The sequence below is a fragment of the Bos grunniens genome, chromosome 7 (genome assembly GCF_055505025.1).
Source record: "Bos grunniens cultivar Pamir isolate PY7600 chromosome 7, Bosgru_T2T1.0, whole genome shotgun sequence".
In the NCBI taxonomy this organism is placed as follows: Eukaryota; Metazoa; Chordata; class Mammalia; order Artiodactyla; family Bovidae; genus Bos; species Bos grunniens.
The window spans coordinates 31,061,843-31,083,034 of NC_141171.1; the positions used below are offsets into that span (position 1 = coordinate 31,061,843).

The 21,192-nt window shown below is 39.2% G+C and overlaps 1 protein-coding gene across 2 annotated transcripts in view; it reads right to left on the reverse strand.

Annotated features, from left to right (window-relative positions):
* The window catches only part of SNX2 (sorting nexin 2), a 62,507-nt gene extending 43,557 nt beyond the window's left edge, over positions 1-18,950 (reverse strand). For both annotated transcript variants that reach the window (XM_086410669.1, XM_086410668.1), the window contains exon 1: positions 18,821-18,950. In XM_086410669.1, the coding sequence (XP_086266795.1) occupies positions 18,821-18,928 (108 nt within the window). In that variant the 5' untranslated portion in view covers positions 18,929-18,950. The remainder of the gene's footprint in view (positions 1-18,820) is intronic.
* Between the last annotated feature and the right edge of the window lie 2,242 nt (positions 18,951-21,192).

Genomic DNA, 21,192 nt, shown 5'->3' on the forward strand with positions numbered 1-21,192 from the left:
GGAAGACCATTTTGGCAGTACATTTATAAGATAAGCATACTCTTAGGTGTTCCAGCAACTGTGATCTTTAGTAGTCATCCAGGGGAGCTGAAAACATACCCACACAAAAACATGCACATAATGTTAACAGTAGCTTTAATTATAATTGCTAAAATTTGGAAGCAATGAAGATGTTCTTCAGTAGGTGCCTGGGTAAGCAAACTACAGTACATCCAGACAATACAGTTTGCATTGTATTATGCAGACCAAAAGGAAATGAAGCAGCTAACCATGAAAAGACATAGAGGAAACTTAAACGTGAAAGAAGCCAGCCTGAAAGACCTACATATTATATATTTACAACTATACTGCACTGTTGAAAAGGCAGAACTATGGAGATAGTAAAGACTAGTGGATTGGGGGAAGGGTGGGATGAACAAGCAGAGCAGAGAGGAATTTCAGGACAGTGAAACTACTCTGTAATATATTGTAACAGTGGACACATGTCATTATACATTTGCCCAAACCCAGAGAACGTACAACACCAAGGGTGAACCCTAATGTAAACTACGGATCTTGGGTGATTGTGATTTGTCAGTGTAGTTTTACCAATTGTAGCAAAGGTACCACTATGGTGGAGGATATTGATAATGCAGAAAAACGCATGTGTAGGCACATTATATGGGAAATCTCTATACTTTCCACTCAATTTTGCTATGAACTTAAAACTGCTCTAAAAGGTAAAGTCTATTTTTCAAAAGACATAGCAGCAGAGTGGCATTTGGTTTCACAGAAAAATGCTTCGAATATGCCACTATATAAAAGAAATGGTTACCTATGAGTACGACCCAGTTTCCTGACACTACTCATTAAAAATAAACGCTGCTGGGCTTCCCTGGAGGCTCAGTGGTAAAGAATCTATCTGCCAATGCAGGAGACACGGGTTCAGTCCCTGATCCAGGAAGATCCCACATGCCGCCAGCAACTAAACCTGTGCACCTAAACTACTGGGCCTGTGCTCTAGAGCCTGGGAGCCACAGTTACTGAGCCCACGTGCCACAACTAATGAAGCCTGCGTGCCCCAGAGCCCATGCTCCCCAGCAAGAGAGCCACCACAATGAGAAGCCTGTGTATCACAACCAAAGAGTAGTCCCTGCTTGCAACAATTAGAGAAAAGCCCTGCAGCAATGAATGCCCAGCACAGTCATAAAAAAAATCATAAAAAAAAGAATAAACACATACTCTTTAAAAACCAACCAATCAATACACAAATAAATATTGTTTTTTGCAGCTGGTCCTCTCTTTGTGGGGGTCCAACAGATTCAATCAACTGCAGATTGAAAATATATTTTTTTAATTTCAGAGAGATTCAATAAAGTGGATTTTGCCACACACCAGCTTGTGGCTCAGCTGGTAAAGAACCTGCCTGCAATGTGGGAAACCTGGGTTTGATCCCTGGGTTGGGAAGATCCCCGGGAGAAGAGAAAGGCTACCCACTCCAGTATTCTGGCTGGAGAATTCCACGGACTATATTGTCCATGGGGTCTCAAAGAGTCAGACACGACTGAGCGACCTTCAGGGCTTCCCTGATAGCTCAGTTGGTAAAGAATCTGCCTGCAATGCAGGAGACCCTGGTTTGTTTCCTGGGTCGGGAAGATCAGCTGGAGAAGGGATAGGCTACCTACTCCAGTATTCTTGGGCTTCCCTGGTGGCTCAGCTGGTAAAGAATCTGCCTGCAATGGGGGAGACCTGAATTCGATCTCTGGGTTGGGAAAACCCCCTGGAGAAGGGAAGGGTTACCCACTCCTGTATTCTGGCCTTGAGAATTCCACGGACTGTATAGTCCATGGGGTCACAAAAAGTAGGACACTACTGAGTAACTTTCACTTTCACTCCAGCAACCAACTGCATAGCTGCTGCCACTAAGTCACGTCAGTCATGTCCGACTCTGTGCGACCCCATAGACGGCAGCCCACCAGGCTCCCATCCTGGGTTTCTCCAGGCAAGAACACTGGAGTGGGTTGCCTTTTCCTTCTCCAGTGCATGAAAGTGAAAAGTGAAAGTGAAGTCACCCAGTCATGTCCACGACTCTTCACAACCCCATGGACTGTAGCCTACCAGGCTCCTCCGTCCATGGGATTTCCTAGACAAGAGTACTGGAGTGGGCTGCTGTTGCATTTACATTGTATTTACTGTTTATAAGCATTTACACTGACATAAGTATTATAAGAAAATTTGAGATGATTTTAAAGTATATGGGAGGATGTGTATAGGTTATATGGAACACTATGCCATTTTAAATAAGAGACTTCCCAAAAGGGATTTTGGTGTCTGTAGTGTGTCCTAAAACCAATGCTGTATGGATACTGAGGGAGATTATACTTGATTTGAGTAAGAAACAGGCATTAAGGGCCTATATAATAGACCTGGGTACTCAACTTGATTATTAAGAAGAGATTTTTATTTTTAAAATGTCAAAATTTCCTGGGGATCAAAGTTCTGGATTTTAGTTTTGCCTGCACACGAACTTGTCTAGGGTTACATAAATTTCCTTGCTGTTGTTGTTCAGTCACTAAGTCGTGTCCAACTCTTTGCAACCCCACGAACTACAGCACACCAGGCTACCCTGTCTTTCACTATCTCCCAAAATTTGTTCAAACTTATAAGAAGTACATCAGAATTGCTATAATGGTGCTTCCCCCCCCCTTTTGTTTGACTACCCACTTTACTATTTTACAATTTCTAAATCTAGAGTCATCTAACTTGATTTCTTTTTGCATTTCTTAACTTTGCTTGATAATAACTCTGAAAAACACCAAAATTTGTAAAAATTACATGCAATCTCAAAAACAGTCAATCTCAACTCAAGGCTATTATTTAGTGCTTGTGTAATAAACCTGTGATCAAATTTCAAGAGAAAAGACAATCAACAGATCCTAGCCCCCAAACAGATATTGCAATATTAGCCAAGAAAACTTTTCCAATGTTTTCGAGCTATGCTCCATGAGATAACGGTAAATATATCTGAAGTGAATAAAAAAATGAATGTTTGCAGCAAAGAAACAGAACCTACTAAAACAAACAAAACAGAGAAAGAAAAGAAAGAAAAAAGGAAAACTCCAAAACTAAAATCAAAGTATCTAAAAAAGTTACAGACTGGGTTCAATAAAAGAATGTAGATGACACAAAAGTATCAGTGAACTTGAAAATAAATCCATATGAAGTATCCAATATGAATAATCATGAAAAAAAGTTGAATAAAATGAACAAGACCTCAGAGATCTGTGGGATATTAGAAGGTCTAACATTTATGTCACTGAAGTCACTGGAGAGATGAAAAATTTCTGCAGAAATATATACAGAAAAAAAATGTTGAAAATTCTTGAAGCTGAAGGATATAAATGTATAGGAGCAAACTTCAAGGAGGATAAAACCAGAGAAAACTATGACTACAACATATTATCACATTGCTAAAAATAAAACTATTAGGGGAAAAAATGAAAGTAATGAGAGAAAAAACCCACCATTTTCACAGGGACATATCAATTTTAATGACTGTAGATTTCTCATCAGAAATCATAAGACTAAAACAGTCTAAGAATAGTTTCTGAGTGATGGAAAAAAAAACTACCCAAAACAGCAAAAATATCCTTCAGGAATAATGGTAAAATAGTTTTCAGATGAAGTACAAATAAGATAATTCATCATCAATAGACCTGGTCTAAAAAAAAATGCTAAAAGAAATTCTTTAAGCTTAAGAAAAATTTATACAAAAGGAAACAATGAAAGAAGGAAACATAACAGGAATGCTAAATATCCAAATAACAAAAACTACTTTTTCCATCTTCAATTTGTTAAAATAGATATGACAATTCAAAGTAAAAACTGTAATACAGGATACAATTATAACACACGCAGACTATTAATAACCTAGGATGTATTCTTATCATAAATAAACGTTCACACTATGCTAATATCTTGGATATTCATAGTTCTTTGACATCAAAGTCACAGAGAAAGAAAAACTAGAATGTTTATGTAACAGAAAGGACTCTTTCCTACCATTGGTTAATACCTGGGAGTGGAGAACAAGATGGGAATGGTGTGGACCGTGAACAACTCCAGTAATGGCTGGGTGGCAGCAGGCACCCCTCTGTGGGCAGGCTATGAGGTGTGCACTTTATATCAGTGCCCATCCATCAGCAACACAGTGCCCTGCTGCTCTGCTCACTGAGCAGGCACTTGGTAACCGCTCTCAGGACTCACTTGCCTCTGCCTCCGCCTCTCCATGTCTCTTTCAGTTTCCAAGTGGGTGCAGGAAGAGCTGTTCTCAGCTGGACAGAAAGGAGTATGAAGAGAGTGGCCACTGAATGAGGAAGTGATGGTAGAAGAGTAGTGTAACAGCTTCTGGGTGATCAGAATTATCCAAGACAGGTTATTCCACACAGGTATTGAGGAAACATATTTAACCTCTTTCTCCCCAAAAGATTAGGTCTGTTTAATATCCAGTATAATAAAGACTAGACTTCCCTGGTGGCTCGATGGGAAAGAATCCAGCTGCAATGCGGGAGATGCAGATTTGATCCCTTGGTTGGGAAGATCCCCTGGAGAAGGAAATGGCAACCCACTGCAGTATTCTTGCTTTGGAAACCCATGGACAAAGGAGCCTGGCAGGCTACAGTCCGTTGGGGTCATAGAGGAGTCAGACATGGTTTGGCAATTAAACAACAACAATAAAGATACTGTATTTTCTAGAGCAAAGAGCAGGGAGACATTGTCCATTATAAATGATTTAGGTTCTGTAAACTCAAGTTTCTCAGCTATGACACAAACCAAAGGCTGGTGCAACGTTGGTCTGGGCCCCTCTGTCTTATCATGCTGGCAAGAGAGGGGCAAGGCAGAGTCACAAAGACACTTCTGCTATTTGCTATGCGCTGAGTATAAAATCCTTTATTATGTCAACTTCTAGCAACCTTAAAAGAAATTAATCTGTCAGCTTACCAGGGAAGTAAAATGTACCCTTTACAGTTCTTAAAAGAAAAAGTCAGTGATCTTGAAGATAAGTCTTAGGAAATATTCAATCTGAGTAATAGGGAAAAAGAAATGAAGAAAATGAACAAAATCCTAAGGATCTGTGAAACAATATAAAATGTTCAACAATCACATTACTGAAGCCCTCAAAAAGAGCAGCACAAAAAGTTTTTTCAAGAAGTTATGGCTAATTCTCCAAATCTGGTGCAAGACATTACTTTACAGATCCAGCAACATGAGAACTCCAAACAGGACTACTTCAGAGAAAACTAGATAGAGTCTCATCATTAAAAATGGCTGAAACCTAAACATTAAAACTAAAAACTTGAAGCAGCTAAGGAAAAACAAACAAAAATTACACTTAAAGAAACAGAAGAACTGAATATTTCTCATCAGAAATCAGAGACCAGAAACAGTAGCACAAAATCTTTAAAGTACTGAAAGAAATGCCAATGCAGAATTCTATATCCAGCAAAAACACCCTTCAGGAATGACGGTGCAATAAAGTTATTCTCAGATTAAAGAAAACTATAGGACTCTGCCATCACTAGATCAGCTTTTTTTTTTATAAAAAAGTGCTAAGTTCTTTGGCCTGAAGATACATAATACAAAAAATGTAAATACACTAGTTATAATATAGAGGTGGCCAGATTGTGTATAAAAGTAACAACTCACAACAATACACTGCCTACAAAGCCCTACTTTAAGATATAAGTTAAAACTGAAAGAATGGAAAAAACATGCTATGCTACCAAAGAAGAGCTGGAGTGTTACATTAACAGTAGATAAACTTAAGAATATCATCGGCAGTAAAGAGGGGTTTGTTGCTGTTGTTTAGTCGCTAAATTGTGTCTGACTCTGAGACACCATGGACTATAGCCCGCCAGGCTCCTCTGTCCATGATATTTCCTGGAGCAAGAATACTAGAGTGGGTTGCCATTTCCTTCTCCAGGGGATCTTCCCAACCCAGTGACTGAATCAGTGTCTCCTGCTTGGCAGGTGTATTCTTTACCACTGAGCCACCTGGGAAGCCCAATAAAGGAGCAGTATCATATGATAAAAGGATCAACGTGCCAAAAATTGCAATAATACTAAATTGTAGTAATTAATACAATAAATACAGATAATAAGAGAAGATAGAGAACACCTGGAAAATACTAGAACACCTGGAAAATACTATCAGTCAACTTGACTTTTAGAGAATATTTCAACAATAACATCAGGACTTCCCTGGTGGCTCAGACGGTAAAGCATCTGTCGACAATGTGGGAGACCTGGGTTTGATCCCTGGGTTGGGAAGATTCCCTGGAGAAGGAAACAGCAACCCACTCCAATACTCTTGCCTAGAAAATCCCATGGACAGAGGAGCTTGGTGCAGGCTACTGTCCATGGGGTCGCAAAGAGTCAGGCACGTCCGAGCGACTTCACTTCATTTCATACATGTTTTTCAAGTATGCACAGACTATTCACTGTAAGAGGTCACATTCTAGGCCATCAGACAAACCTTAACAAATGTAAAAGAACTGAAATCATAAAACATTCTCTGACAATAATCAAATAAACAGCTATCAGTAACAGAAAGCTATCTAGAAAATCCTCAAATTTTGGAAATTAACACTTCTAAATAACCTGTAAGTTAAAAAGGATGTCACAAGGGAAACTGGAAAACAGTTCAAACTCAATGAAGACAAAAACAATATTAAAGCTTGTGGGAGACAGCTACAACAATGCTTCAGAGAAATACATAACTAAATACTGGTACTCAAAAAAAGCCTTTTATCAATAATCAAAGCTTTTATTTGACAAAACAGAAAAGCAAACCAAACAGCAAGCAGAAGAAATTAATAAAATTAAAAAGAAAATAAAAAACAGAAATCAAGAAACCAAAAACTTACTCTGAAAAAGAAAAAAATCCCAATAAAATGACAAAGCTTTTGCAAGATTAAAACAAAACAATAAAAAGCAAACAAAGAGATGACATAAATTACCAATATAAGGAATAGAAAGGGAGGGGCATCACCCATAGACTCCATGGATACAGTAGTAAGTGTGGAGTATTCTGAAAAACTTCTGCCCATAAATTTCACAACTTACATGGAAAGGACAAATTCCTTTAAAGTCATATACCACCAAAGTTCATCAAGAAGAAATACTTTCATAACTATCAGAGACACTGAATTTGTAGTTAAAAATCTTCTAACAAACAAAACTACGTGTTCAAATGATTTCACTAGCAAGTTCTGCCAACAATTAAGGCAAACATAAGACTAATTTTACACAAACTCCTCAAGAATACAGAAGAGGAGAAAACACTCTCCAGTTCATTAATGAGGTAAGCATTTCTGATACCCAAAATCAGACATTACAAGTAAAATAAAACAACATCCAAGTATCTGTTACAAACACAGACACAACAGCAGCAAAACACTAGCAAACTGAGTGCAGCAATAAATAAAAAAAAAAATAAACACATTATGACTGTGTGGGAATTCAAGGTTTACTCAACATTTGAATATCGATCAATACCTCTATCAATAAACTAGAGAATCACATGAGTATATTAGATGCAGGAAAAGCATTTGCCAAAATCAATATCCATTCACAGATACAAAATTCAGAAAACTAGGAATAGAAGGGAAATTCTTTAACCCAATAAAAGCCATCTACCAAGACAATACTCTAGAAAGAAAGAAAAAATGAGCATTTTCCTCCTATGAGCATGAAGCGGGAAAAGATACCCACCATCACCACTTCTATTCAATATTACACTGGTGGATTCAGCTAGTGCATTAAGGCAAGAAAAAGACATAAAGATTAGAAAGAAATAAAACTCACATCACAGTCAACATGACTGTCTACATAGAACATTTCAGACTCTAAAACTCTACTAGAACTAGTGTCTAGCAACAGTTGCAGAAAACAGAGAAAATGTGCTATTAATGAGTGAATGTAAAAGATATAAAAGCACCAAAAAGCCATAAAATAGGTATAATGAAATGTGCACTAGATCTGTATGCTGAAAAGTAGAAACACGAATGAAAAAAACCAAGTAAGACCTAAAAGGAAAAAAAAGAGAGAGAGAGAAATAGTATACTTATGGCTTAAAGGCTCTCAATAGTATTAAGATGCTAATTCTCCCCCAAACTAATCAACAGGTTCATCGTTATCTCAATTAAAATCTCAGCAGGAATTTTTGATAGAAAGCAATAAATAGGTTCTAAAGTTGTATGGGCAGGCAAAAGAACAAGAATAGTCAAAAAACAATTTTGAAAAGAACAAAGTCACTAGATTCACACTATTTGATTTCAAGACTCAGTTAATTAAGACAACATACAACTGGCAGAAAGACAGTCAAAAGACCAACTACACACAATCCAGAGACAGACCCACACATAAATGTTCTATGGATTTTTCGATAAACATTCAAAGAAAACCCAAGGAAGAATTTTTTTTTTTAAGTTCAGCTTCTTTATCTTAATACAAATCTTAAATCTACTTATGTTGTTTCATGTACTGAAAAACACAGTCAACTAACTTAGGGTTTATAGAGCATTCTGCTCAATATCAAACTAAATATATTCTTTTCAAGTACACACATACTGTTTACCACAAAAGACCATATTCTGAGCCATAAACCAAACTATAACATGACTATCTTTCAATAATTGAGATTTTATATGCAAAAAAATGAACCTCAACTCATAAGAAAATTAACTCAAAATCAACCAAGTCTAAATACAAATAAGCTAAAACTTTAAAACTTATAGAAAAAACATAGGAAAAACTTTTGTGACCTTGGACAATGTTACCCAAGGATTTCATATGCAACATATAAGGCATTATCAATCAAAAATGGATAAAACAAGCCAGACTGGGAAAAAAATACCTACAAAACATATCTGATGATGGATTTATATTCAGAATACATGAAAAAATTCTCAAAACTCAATAAGGAAACCTATTTTAAATGGGAAAAAGATATGAAAGAAAACTAAAGACAACTTTCAGATGGTGAATATGTAAGCAAAAAAGTACTCACCGTCATTAATCATTAGGGACTGTATACTGAAATCACAATGAGGTAACACTACATATCTCTTAGAATAATTAAAAAGCAGTGGTATGCTGGTATATATTTAGCAATCAGGTCTTTGGGAAAGAAGACCCTGAATTTTAGCTTTCGCTGATTTCTGTGGCATAAACAATTCCCTCTGTGGCTGATTACTCCTTACTGAAAATGGAGCTAGTAAGATACTTTACACCACACAGATACAATAGACACATTAATTCATGAGCTCAAAAACTAGTAAAACACAGTAAAGAAATAAACAAGTGACAAGTTGTAAATATTTACTGCCTTTTATAATATAATTTATGTCTACGTAACTTTTAACAATGGCTGTTTACTAACCAGCTTACAAAATTCCTGAAAATTTAAAGATCAGTTCTTTCAAGCCAGCGTAAGTCAGATGTGTGGATCACAACAAACTGTGGAAAACTCTTAAAAAGATGGGAATACCAGACCACCTGACCTGTCTCCTGAGAAATCTGTATGCAAGTCAAGAGGCAACAGTTAGAACTGGACATGGAAAAACAGACTGGTTCCAAATTGGGAAAGGAGTACATCAAGTCTGTATACTACCACCCTGCTTATTTAACTTACATGCAGAGTACATCATGTGAAATGCCGAGCTGGATGACTCAGAAGCTGTAATCAAGATTGCTGGGAGAAATAGCAACAATCTCATATGCAGATGATACCACTTAAACAGCAGAAAGTCAAGAGGAACTAAAGAGCCTCTTGATGAATGTGAAACAGGAGACTGAAAGAGCTGGCTTAAAACTCAACATTCAAAAAACAAAAATAATGGGATTGGTACCATCAGTTGATGGCAAATAGATGGGGAAAAAGTGGAAAACAGTGACAGAATTTATTTTTTTGGGCTCCAAAATCACTACAGATGGTGACTACAGCCATTAAATTAAAAGACGCCTGCATGTTCCTTGGAAGAAAAGCTATGACAAACCTAGACAGCATATTAAAAAGCAGAGACATCACTTTGCCGACAAAGGTCCATACAGTCAAAGCTATGGTTTTTCCAGTAGTCGTGTACAGATGTGACAGTTGGACCAAAAAGAAGGCTGAGTGCCGAAGAACTGATGCTTTCGAATTGTGCTGGAGAAGACTCTTTAGAGTCCCTTGGGCTGCAAGGAGATCAAACCAGTCAATACTAAAGGAAATATATCAGTACTGAATATTCATTGGAAGGACTGATGCCAAAGCTAAAGCTCCAAGACTTTGGCCATCTTATGTGAAGAACTGACTCATTGGAAAAGACTCTGATGCTGGGAAAGATTGAAGGCAGGAGGAGAAGAGGCGACAGGGGATGAGATGGTTGGACGGCATCAATGACTCAATAGACATGACTTTGGGCAAACTCCGTGAGATGGTGAAGGACAGGGAAGCCTGGTGTGCTGCAGTCCATGGGGTTTTAAAGAGCTGGACAAGACTTAGAGACTGAACAACAAAGCATGCCACTGCCTGAAACAGAAATGATACTAACAAATAGTGACAAGGATGTGGAACAACTGAATTCTCAGCCATTGAAGGGATTTCCCTGGTGGACCAGAGTGGCTAAGATTCAAGCTGCCAATGCAGGGGACCCATGTTTGATCCCCAGTCCAGGAACTAGATACCATATGCTGCAACTAAGAGTTCGCATGTCATATTAAAGATCCCGCATGCTACAACAAAGATCGAAGATCCCAAGCACCTCAACTGAGACCCACTGCAGCCAAATAAATAAATAAATAAATAAATATATTTTTAATGGCTCAAAACACCATTGAAACCTGTCTCTTTTTCTTCTTTCTCAGAATGTTTTATAGTGTTATTAGATTTCAGAGATAAAATGAATGAAAACCTGAACAGATATTAAAACAGGCAAAACCAGCTGCACCTAAGGTTCCTTCAGGCGATCCTTCAGGATTCAAACACTCAGTAAATATACACAAAGCTCTCTAAGTAGGAATAAGCTTTCAATATTAAGGCAACTTTTATGATGGGAGGAACATACCATAACATGCTTTTGTCTTGAAGAATCACGCTTTTGTTTATCAGTTTTTTAAAGAGTAATTTTATTTGTTTCTTTTTGGCTAGGCTGAGTCTTCCCTGCCGTGCAGGCTCTTCTCCCGTTGCTGTGCTTGGGCTTCTCACTGAGGTGGCTTCTCTCATTGCAGGGCGCAGGTTCTAGGGCACCTGCGCTTCAGCAGCTGGGGCATATGGGCTCAGGAGTTGTGGCACACAGGATTCGTTGCTCCAGAGCATATCATGATTTTGTTTTAGTGAAACCATATACTATTAGTTCTCAGACTTGGAGAACTCTGTCTTAATGGACATGGTCTTGAGTTATATTGAGCTGGCCAAAAAGTTCACTCACTTTTTTCAAATGAACTTTTTGGCCAACCCAATATTATTACTACAGATACCTATTATAATTTGAGTTATATTATTAAAGAGCCATCAACCTGTAAGACTAAAAATAAATAACTTCATCTCCCTTTGCCTTATGCCCCCACCCCAAACCTTTCTAGCAGAAAGTTTGGCAGTTTCTTAGAAAGTTAAACATGTATTTACCACAAAACCAGCCATCCTACTTTTAAGTATTTTCCCAAAGGAGATGAAAACTGTGTTCATACAAAAATCTGTACATATATGTTTATGTCATCTCTATTCATTAACGTCCCAAAACTGTAAACAACAGAAATGTTCAACAACAAAAAACTGTGATGCATAATACAATGCAATACTAAATTCAGCAATAAAAATGAATGACTCTTGATACATGCAACATCCATAAATATCAGATACTTTAGGTTAAGTTAAAGAAGCCTTATTCAGAAAGTTTCACACAGTTTTGTTTGTACAAAATATAATTCCATTTATATGATTCTATTTATATGAAATTCTGGAAAAGACAAAACTACAGGCAAATACAGATCAGTGGGTGCCAGAGGCTGGGAATGGGTGGAATTAACTACATGAGAGAATTTTTAGAAGGTGATAGACATGTCATGCATCTTCAATGAAGTGGTAGTGAACTTTACTGAGGTAAATTTTATCACAACTAAAAACTATCATCACAGGGAAAAAACACAAGAGTCCAATTTTATAGGAAAGTGCACATTCAAAAAATTAACATTAAAGACAAATTTTAGGAGTTCCCTGGTCGTCCAGTAGTTAGGACTCCATGTTTTCACTGCCAAGGGCCTGGGTTCAATCCCTGGTCAGGAAACTAAGATCCTACAAGCCATGTAGCATGGCAAAGGAAAAAAAAATAAAAAAAAAATTATTCTATTTCAGGAAAAAAATGAAAAAAGTGAGCACCTCTGCCTCAAGCAACTACAGAGTAACATTTTTTTTTTTATATAGGCACTAGAAGTAGTTCAGTCCTTATATTTAATAGTTTCCAGGGCAAGTGGTCAACTGGTTATACCTTGTCATAAATCTCTTTCTAGTATTTCCCATGCAGTGGTCTTTAAATACCTGGTCACAAAATGTCTCTCCTCTGAAACAGGTAATTCATAATGAAATTAAAAAAAAAAACTTTTTAAAGATGGATGCTGACCTAAAGATTAGAATTAGGAAAACAAGATACATGCTTTTACTACCTGTTGTGTTGAAACAATAAATACTCAACTTCAGTTCTTTATCAAAAGACTCTTTAGTTTTTCTCTACTTGCTCTCTGTTGATGCCATCTACTTTTCAAGGTTTCAAAGATCACTTCTACACAATTAAGTCACTCCAGGTTTCTATACTATTTCTGCTGCTGTTGTTTGCTATGCCGTGTCTTACTCTTTGTGACCCCATGGACTGAAGGATGCCAGTGACAGGCCTTCACTATCTTCTGGAGTTTACTCAAATTCATGTGCACAGAGTCAGTACTGCTATCCAATCATCTCCTCCTCACAGTACCTGGTACTGTTTGTGTGCCACGCACATATTTCAGTTACACACATTATCACCTGGTATTGCAGGTGTTTTTTCACAAAGCTGTGTTTATCATGCTGACTCCTGTTCACTCATATACTCCATGAGGACAAAGACTAGATTTCCACAGTTCAATTTAGTGTCACCAGTCAATAAATTGTATTGAATCTGTATCTCTACTCCATCTGGGATTTCTAGCTGTCTGATAGTCTCTTCATTGATGTAACTTATTCCCAAATGAAATAAATTTATAACTCCTTCCTCGAGACATTCAAAGAGTTAAGATGGCCATCTTTTACTCTTGTTACTGTATCAACTTCCTTCTCTCCTTAATTGATCGCACTATTCCTCTTGAGGTCTTTAACCTTAGACTTAAAATAACCTCCAGGTCATCAACCTACCAATGATACCTCTTACAAATTTATCCCCCAAACTGCCAGAACATTAAGCTTCCAAGGCTTAATATTACTGCCCTGAAGGTCTTGTAGGGCTCTAATGCACCTATGTAACAATTTCAAAGCTCTGCACAGTCTCATCATATAAACCTGTAACATCCTATATAGAGCCACTCAAAATTATTTATGGTTCCTTACAATACGGACTGAACCGTAAGTGACATTTGCTATTTTCCCACGTTGAAAATTTCATTCCACCCTTTAAAGTCTCTCTTAAATATTACCATCTCAGTGGCTGTTCCTAGCCAGTAGAAACATTTATGTTCATCTACCATGTGTCAGGAATGCTGATAGGAGTTAGCAATCTCCCCCAGTCCACTGGGACTTTCAGTGAAAATAGGTGTGTTTTCAGAACATAGTCACAATCTCTTTGGATCTGAGTTTTCTGTACTTCTCTTTCTTCTTCACCAGAGATTTTCTTTCCTCAAAGATCTGCTGATATCTAGTTGATCTTTGTACTCCCACTATCATCTAAAAAATACAGCAGAGAGTAAATAGTCAAGTATTTACTGAAATCAACCAGTACAGCATCTACGGAGCAGGCATGGGGTTACATGGTGGGGAAGGAATTCTAAGACCTGTGAACCTCCCATATGGAAATTTCATTTGAAGTATTCTATAAACTCTATCATGCGACAGTGTTAGGGAAACTGTGGTACTCAGCTTAACTTCAGTTGACCTTAAGATGAGAGGCTAGTACAAGAACCAACTGTAAACATCTACAGTCAACCAATTTTCAGAAAGAGTGTCAAGATCATTCAATGGACAGTTTTTCAGCAAATGATGCAGTGACAACTGGATTGCCACAAGCAAAAAAAAAAAAAAGAGTTTATCTCACATCATATACAAATACTCAAAACAAATCAAGCCGAAACTATAAAACTCTTAGAGGAAACCTTCATGATCTTGGATTGGGCGGGAGATTCTTATATATGATGCTGAAAGCATGAGCAACAAAATAAAAAGTAGATGAACTGAACTTCATCAAATTTTTAAAAAACTTTGTGCTTCAGAGGACACCATTAAGAAATGAAAAGACAATTCATGGAATGGGAGAACATTTGCAAATTATGTATCTGACAAGGAACTTGCATCTAGAATACACAAAAAAATTCTTATAAATAAAAAGACAACCCAACTAAAAAGTGAGCAAAGGCACTGAATAGACATTTCTTCATAATGTACAAACGGCCAACAAGAACATGAAAAGAAAATATAATCTTTAAGAACATCTAATATAGTCTTAAGTCTTAAGAAAGACTTAATTTAGTCTTTAAGAAAATATAATTAATCTTACTGTTGATATATGTATGTTCTGGTATACAGATGTCATTTTTGTTATCACAGCACTACAGTGAAACACACAAATAAAAACTTAAATTCATAAAAAAAGAAAATATAATCAAAACCACACTAAGATACCATTTCTCAAGCATTATGATGGACAGAATAAAAAAGTCAAATTACAACAAGTATTGGTGAGGATGTGGAAAAATTGGTTCCCTCATACATGGCTGGTGGGTATGTAAAACGGTGTGGCCATTTTGAGAAACTACTCCAGCAATTCCTCAATTGATTAAAAGCAGAGTCATCATATGTTCTAGCAATAATAATGATACGCAAAATGTGGAAACAATGCAAATGTCCAACAAATGACAAAATGGATAAACAAAATAAGGTATAGCCACACAATGGAATGTTTTTCAGGGATAGAAAGGAATACATACACAGACTCTGAAAACATCAGGTTAAGTGAAAAAAGTCAGTCACAAAAGACCACATATTACATGATTTCATTCATATGAGGTCCAGAATAGGGAATATATAGATAGAAAGTGAATTAGTAGTTGCCTAAGGTTGAGGGCAGAGGGGTTTAGGGAATGGGGACGGGGGTGATAGTTAAAGGGTACAGGGTTTCTTTCTGAGGTGATAAAAATGTTGCAATATCTGTGAATATACCAAAGCCCACAAAATTGTACGTATTACATGGGTAACTGCATGGTCTATGAACTAAAAAATGAACAACATTGCAAATCAACTATTAATTCACTCCAACAAAAATTAAAAAAAAAAAAAAGGAACAGAGCTTCCCTGGTGGCTCAGTGGATACGAATCACCTGCCAGTGCAGGAGACATGGGTTCAATCCCTGATCCAGGAAGATTCCACGTGCTGTGGAGCAACTAAGCCTGTGTGCCATAACCTAGTGGTTATAGACCTGTGCTCTAGAGCCTGGGAGCCGCAAACACTGAAGCCCGCATCTAGAGATTACTACCTGGAGAGGAGCCCCCGCTCCTCACAACTAGAGAATGCCCTCGCATAGCAACAAAGACCCAGGGCAACTGAAAAAAAGAAAAGAACAGGCATGTAACACATAAATTTCCTGTCTTACTACTTCATGCTACTTTAGGGCAAGCACCTCTTAACCTTAGAGCTGTATCATCTTTTTTTGTTTGTTTTAAGGCAGCATTGCAAAACCATCTAAAGCCTCTCAGTTACCAAAAACAAAACAAAACAAAACAAGCTTTTGCCAGATTTTTTTCCCTTCTCATTTCTTTCCATGTTCCCTATGCCAGCCCTTCACCACTTTGTTTCACAGTCACAACAGAAACACAACTAGATGTTTCAAATATGCTTTAACTACTGAACATGGCTTTATGTGACTGTTCTTCATTTTGAAAAGAAAGGATTTTAATACTGGGATTAAAATATACTCACAGCATACATATACACTAAGTTGTACAGTCACTACAAGGTTAACAATTATGATATTGAAGCTGTGTATAATTCTTTACTTATATGGATTTCAATTGACTTTTTTACTCCCAATGCCCTCAAAGGAGAAAGTTCCTACATGAACATTTTTAAAACTCTTTTTTTAAAATAGATGTTAATTTTTATGTCTATTATACTTTATAGCTTAGGTAATAACTGTTCAAAGCAGATGACCTGCATCAGAATCACCTGGAGCTTTGCAACTCATCCCTGTCTATGAACTAGCAGCAATGTCACAATGAGAGTTTGTTAAAAATGTGGAACACTGGCTTATCCCAGCCCAACAGAATCAAAATTTGCACTTTAACAAGATCTCCAGGTAACTGACATATGAAGTTTGAAAAGCAATGATAGAGAACACTCAGGAAACATGCAGATTCTAGTGAGGCAAAGGTACCTGCATTTTAAACAAGAATCCTGTAGTTTCTCCTCCACACTGAAGTTTGAGAAGCACTATTCTATTCAAAAGAAAAGTGACATGCTGAAAAAATATTCCTTTACAGCAGCTTTGGTATACTAATAAGTACTGCTATGTACCCTTCCCAAAAATAGCTTGAAAAGCAAAAAATAATTATTCTCAATTTATAAGCTTCACAGTTATACTACTTGAAAATATCCTGAGTCTCATGAAATAAAGGGTTTAGATGACTAATCAAAACCAACATTTTAGAAAGCTTTCATAATGCACTAACCACAATACATGTATTCATACTCAGAACTCTATAGACTTTAACTGGGGGGAAAACACACACACACACACACACACTTACACACACAACCTTATTAAACAGGCCCATCCAAATGGGAAATAGAAACTGTAGTTCCTTTTACTCCACTTTACAAAGATCTCAATTAAACAGAATGCTTAGTGTTCACAATATTCTAGTTTACACTATGTTAAGTTTATTCTGATCCTTGTTGGTGGAAAATCTTTGTAGTCCCACAGGGAATCCAGGTCTTACAATCCTGCATAGACATTACCTTTCAAAACATGTTAAGTAGCTGTAAAGTATAAAGGACTACAAGGATACTATCCCCAAAAGGTAATTTGCTGTGCAAGACAATTTTTATTAAATCTTAGGAGATGCTGGTTTTGACAATTCATTCAACAAATATTTGCAAAATGCAAATGTTCGAGATTTTGTGAGGAACACAAAGATGAAAAAGGTACTACCCCTAGCCCCCAAAAGCCTATAATCTTGAGGAGAGGTGAGGTTTGGCCAGGAACACGCATATACAATTAGCAGAATATGGTCAGTACTGAAAACGGTCAGGGAAGTTACCAGTTCCACGTAACTGAAAGCTAAATAAAGGATATGCTACAATAATTTTCAATTAATTTGGTGCAGAGTGGATCAAGCTAGGGAAGCTTATTAAAAAAGCACTTTATAAGGAAGTACAGTCTAAGGTCAGACGGTTAAGCGTCTGTCTACAATGTGGGAGACCCGGGTTCAATCCCTGGGTCGGGAAGATCCCCTGGAGAAGGAAATGGCAATCCACTCCAGTACTACTGCCTGGAAAATCCCATGGACAGAGGAGCCTGGTAGGCTACAGTCCATGGGGTCGCAGAGAGTCGGACACGACTGAGCGACTTCACTTTCACAGTCTAAGGTAAACAACTCTTTGGGAAATTTGCTTGTATTTTAATACACATACACACACTTAGAGTTCGGCTATCAGGTGTGTGTGCTCTCATCAAAGGCAAAGCAACTGAAACATGAACTAGATTCAGGAGGCCCAATACAGTTAAGTTCATAGAGGGCGTTTCCTTTGACAAAAACAGGAACACGTAGCTTCAGAGATCGCTGATCATGCGAGAAAAGAGGAAAAAGGAGTGAGGATCTGTTATTTCTCCCCTGGTAACTTAAAAAAAAAAAAAAAACTTCCCCTAGTGCCTAGCAGTTTCCTGGACTACTCCCTGCCTTCAACTTTGTATTTTATCAACACTATGATCCTTAAAAGGCTTAGAAACTAAAGACAAACAAAACCGGCCAAATTCATTTACCTATTTAACAGTCTAAAACAGAGGTACGTCCCTCAAGGGGAACTAGCAGTCCTTGAAGGTCCAGGACAGGGAAAAGTGCACCCACACGGTCCCTCCAGCGCCCCGGCCACTCAGAGCGCTCTCTTCACTGCTCTCCCTTTTCAGAGGCACACCCTCCCTTGGGAAGGGAAAAGCAAGCACCTCTTCAAAGAGGCTGCGGGGGTTGCACCGCAGCGCCAGGAGGTGTGCTGAGACCCAAGGCAAGACCTTCAGAGCTCTGGAAGGAAAGGCGCAAGTGACACCACGGAGGGCCAGCTGAGCGGGGAAAGGACACTCGATGCTCTGTCCGGTCCTGGCCCTCAGGGGATCAGGTCGGCCCCCGGCCCCGCAGTTCGCTCTCCTAAGCAGGCCTGGCCGCCCAGGCCAACTCCAGCCCAATGACAGGTACGCGAGGTGGGGCCCGCGTCACAGGTGTCGCCCCAACCAGGTCCTTGCAAACCTGGGGGTTGGGGGGTGACGCGGAGGGTCAAGTCGAGGCAGGGCAAGCACCAAAAGGTGAGATGCGCGGCAGCAACGGAGCGAAGCACCCACGGCGACGCGGTCTCACCTCCAGGGTGGAGACAGTGCTGGTGAACAGGTCCTCTCCGTCCTCCAGCTCTTCAAAGTCGGTGGGTTTCCCGTCCCCTAACGGAGGAGGCTCCCTCTCGGCCGCCATCTTCGCTCGCCCAGACGACTGCGCGAGCGGGACCTCGCGGACCTGTCACGTGAGCACGCACGGCTAGGCTAGCGCGCCGGCCGCCGGGCTCCCCCTCCTCCCTGGCCCGCCGCGCGCGGCCCCGCCCAGCGGCGCGCGGCCCCGCCCCCGGCCTCATGCAGGCGTCAGTCCGAGCGCGCGGCGCTCATCCCCGCCCCTTTGCCTCTTCTTCCACCCCCACGTCTGGTCCCGGCTACTTTTTTACCGCCCACTTGCTCTACTGACTGTTGTGGAAGAATCTTGGTGTTCTGTTGCCGTGTCCCCTTCTTAGCGGGACTAGGCCAAACGACTTTTGTTGTCGTTACCAGTTTTAAATCTTCTTTAGGAAGTGGAAGAGCTTGGGGACCAATCTTTGGGTTTGGGTTATGCACAGACTGAGGCCAAGATTGAGGATTGGCAGGAGAGAGAGACATCTCTCTTAGATCTGTGGGCTAGCCTGTAGAACTTTCTGACATGATGGTAATGTTCTGTCTCAGTACTGTCCACCAGGGCTTCCCTCGTGGCTCAGCGGTAAAAGAATCCTCTTGCAATGCAGGTGTAGGTTCCATGCCTGGGTTGAGAAGATTCCCTGGAGAAAAACGGCAACCCATTCCAATATTCTTGCCTGGGAAATCCCATGGACGAAGGAGCCTGGCGGGCTACAGTCCATGTGGTTGCGAGAGTTGGACACAACTTAGCGACTAAACCACTACCACCATTGTCTACTAGAGTAACCGATGGGCTTTGCAGATAGCAACTTGAGGTTAGTATTTTGCTGGAGAAGAAACCTTCACAGGGATTCTTTACAAATTAAGTATATAGAAGCCTTTAGCCCTCAATGGCCGGGGAGTTAGAAGTCCTGGGTTTTACTGGCTATGTACAAGACTTACTTAGCATCACTGTAATTATTATTGTCTTTTGAAGTGCATTGAGCAGAATGTTTTCCTAGTCGCTAGGATTTCTTCCACCCCTATTTCTTAATTTTTAAGATCATTGTCAAGAAGCATCAACCCAAACCACAACTAATTTAAATAAGTATATCAAGGTCCAAATGTTGCTTGGGTGAGCTGGATGCATGGGCCAGTTGTCACTATCATGCCACATCACCATCACCACTGCCGCCGGCCTGTCTGGAATAATCAGCTGTTGAGGCACATTTCCCCGCCTGCATTCCACCACTTATAGACAGTCTGTGGTCTGTCACTGATCAGAAACTTTAATCTCTTTTGAAAGTTCACAGTCTGGCTCGAAGTGATTTTTCTCTGTATCCTGTTTATCTGTGCCTCTGTTTATTGCTTGCTACTTTCTGTCTTATGCTATGGTCATTTATATTCCCAGCATATCTTTTTTTACTGGACATCTGAATTAGTTGAAAGGTAGGTCCAGTCACTTGTAACAGAGAACCACATTAAAAGAGGCTTTTTAAAAACTGTAGTTTAATTATTCCTCATGTAGGATGACAAAGGATCCATGACATCATCCAGGGATTACAAACTCCTCCTGTTGTTCTGCCCTCCCTAGGAATAGAATGTCTTCCTTATGGTTCAAGTTGGCTCACCACCACAACCATATTCGAGCGGACAGAAAAGGAATAAAGGGAAATGGAATGACATCCCATTCCCCTTAAGAACATGGTCCAGAAATGGCACACACACCACTTCTGTCCATATCCCTTTGATCAGCTTATTAGTTGCATGGCCATTCCTAGCTGCAGGAGACTAGGAAATACTATCATTATGTGCTTCCCCCACCCCTAAAAACTAGGGGTTCTCTTACTCTGGAAGAAATGAACACTACTGTAGGAAACCAGAGGTCTCTGCTATAAAGCATCCATTCACTCTTCTCATGGTAGAAAACCTGAATTTCCTTCTGCATAATCATTCTTTCCCACTCTCAGCTAGAAGTCTCCTCCAACTCAGGACTGGAGTATATGACCTAGGCTTAAGTCAAACCTAGCACTGACTCCCTTGGCCCTAGTGATTGGTAGGAGGTCAGATTTGGTGACATTTCCCCAAACTCTTGGCCGCTTTGATTGTCTTACTTTCTCTATCCAATCTAAACTCCACTGGGACTATAAGAATTGTCTTGATCCTAATGTGGTAACTCTCTACCTACAGGAAGGCAACTCTCTACCACTTTTTTTCCCCTGCCCTTAGGAGAGAATTAACCTCTTCAAACACTGGGGATCAGAGCAAAAAAAAAAAAAAAAAGAATTGTCTTGCTCTTTTTCTTCCTCAGTCCTTTGC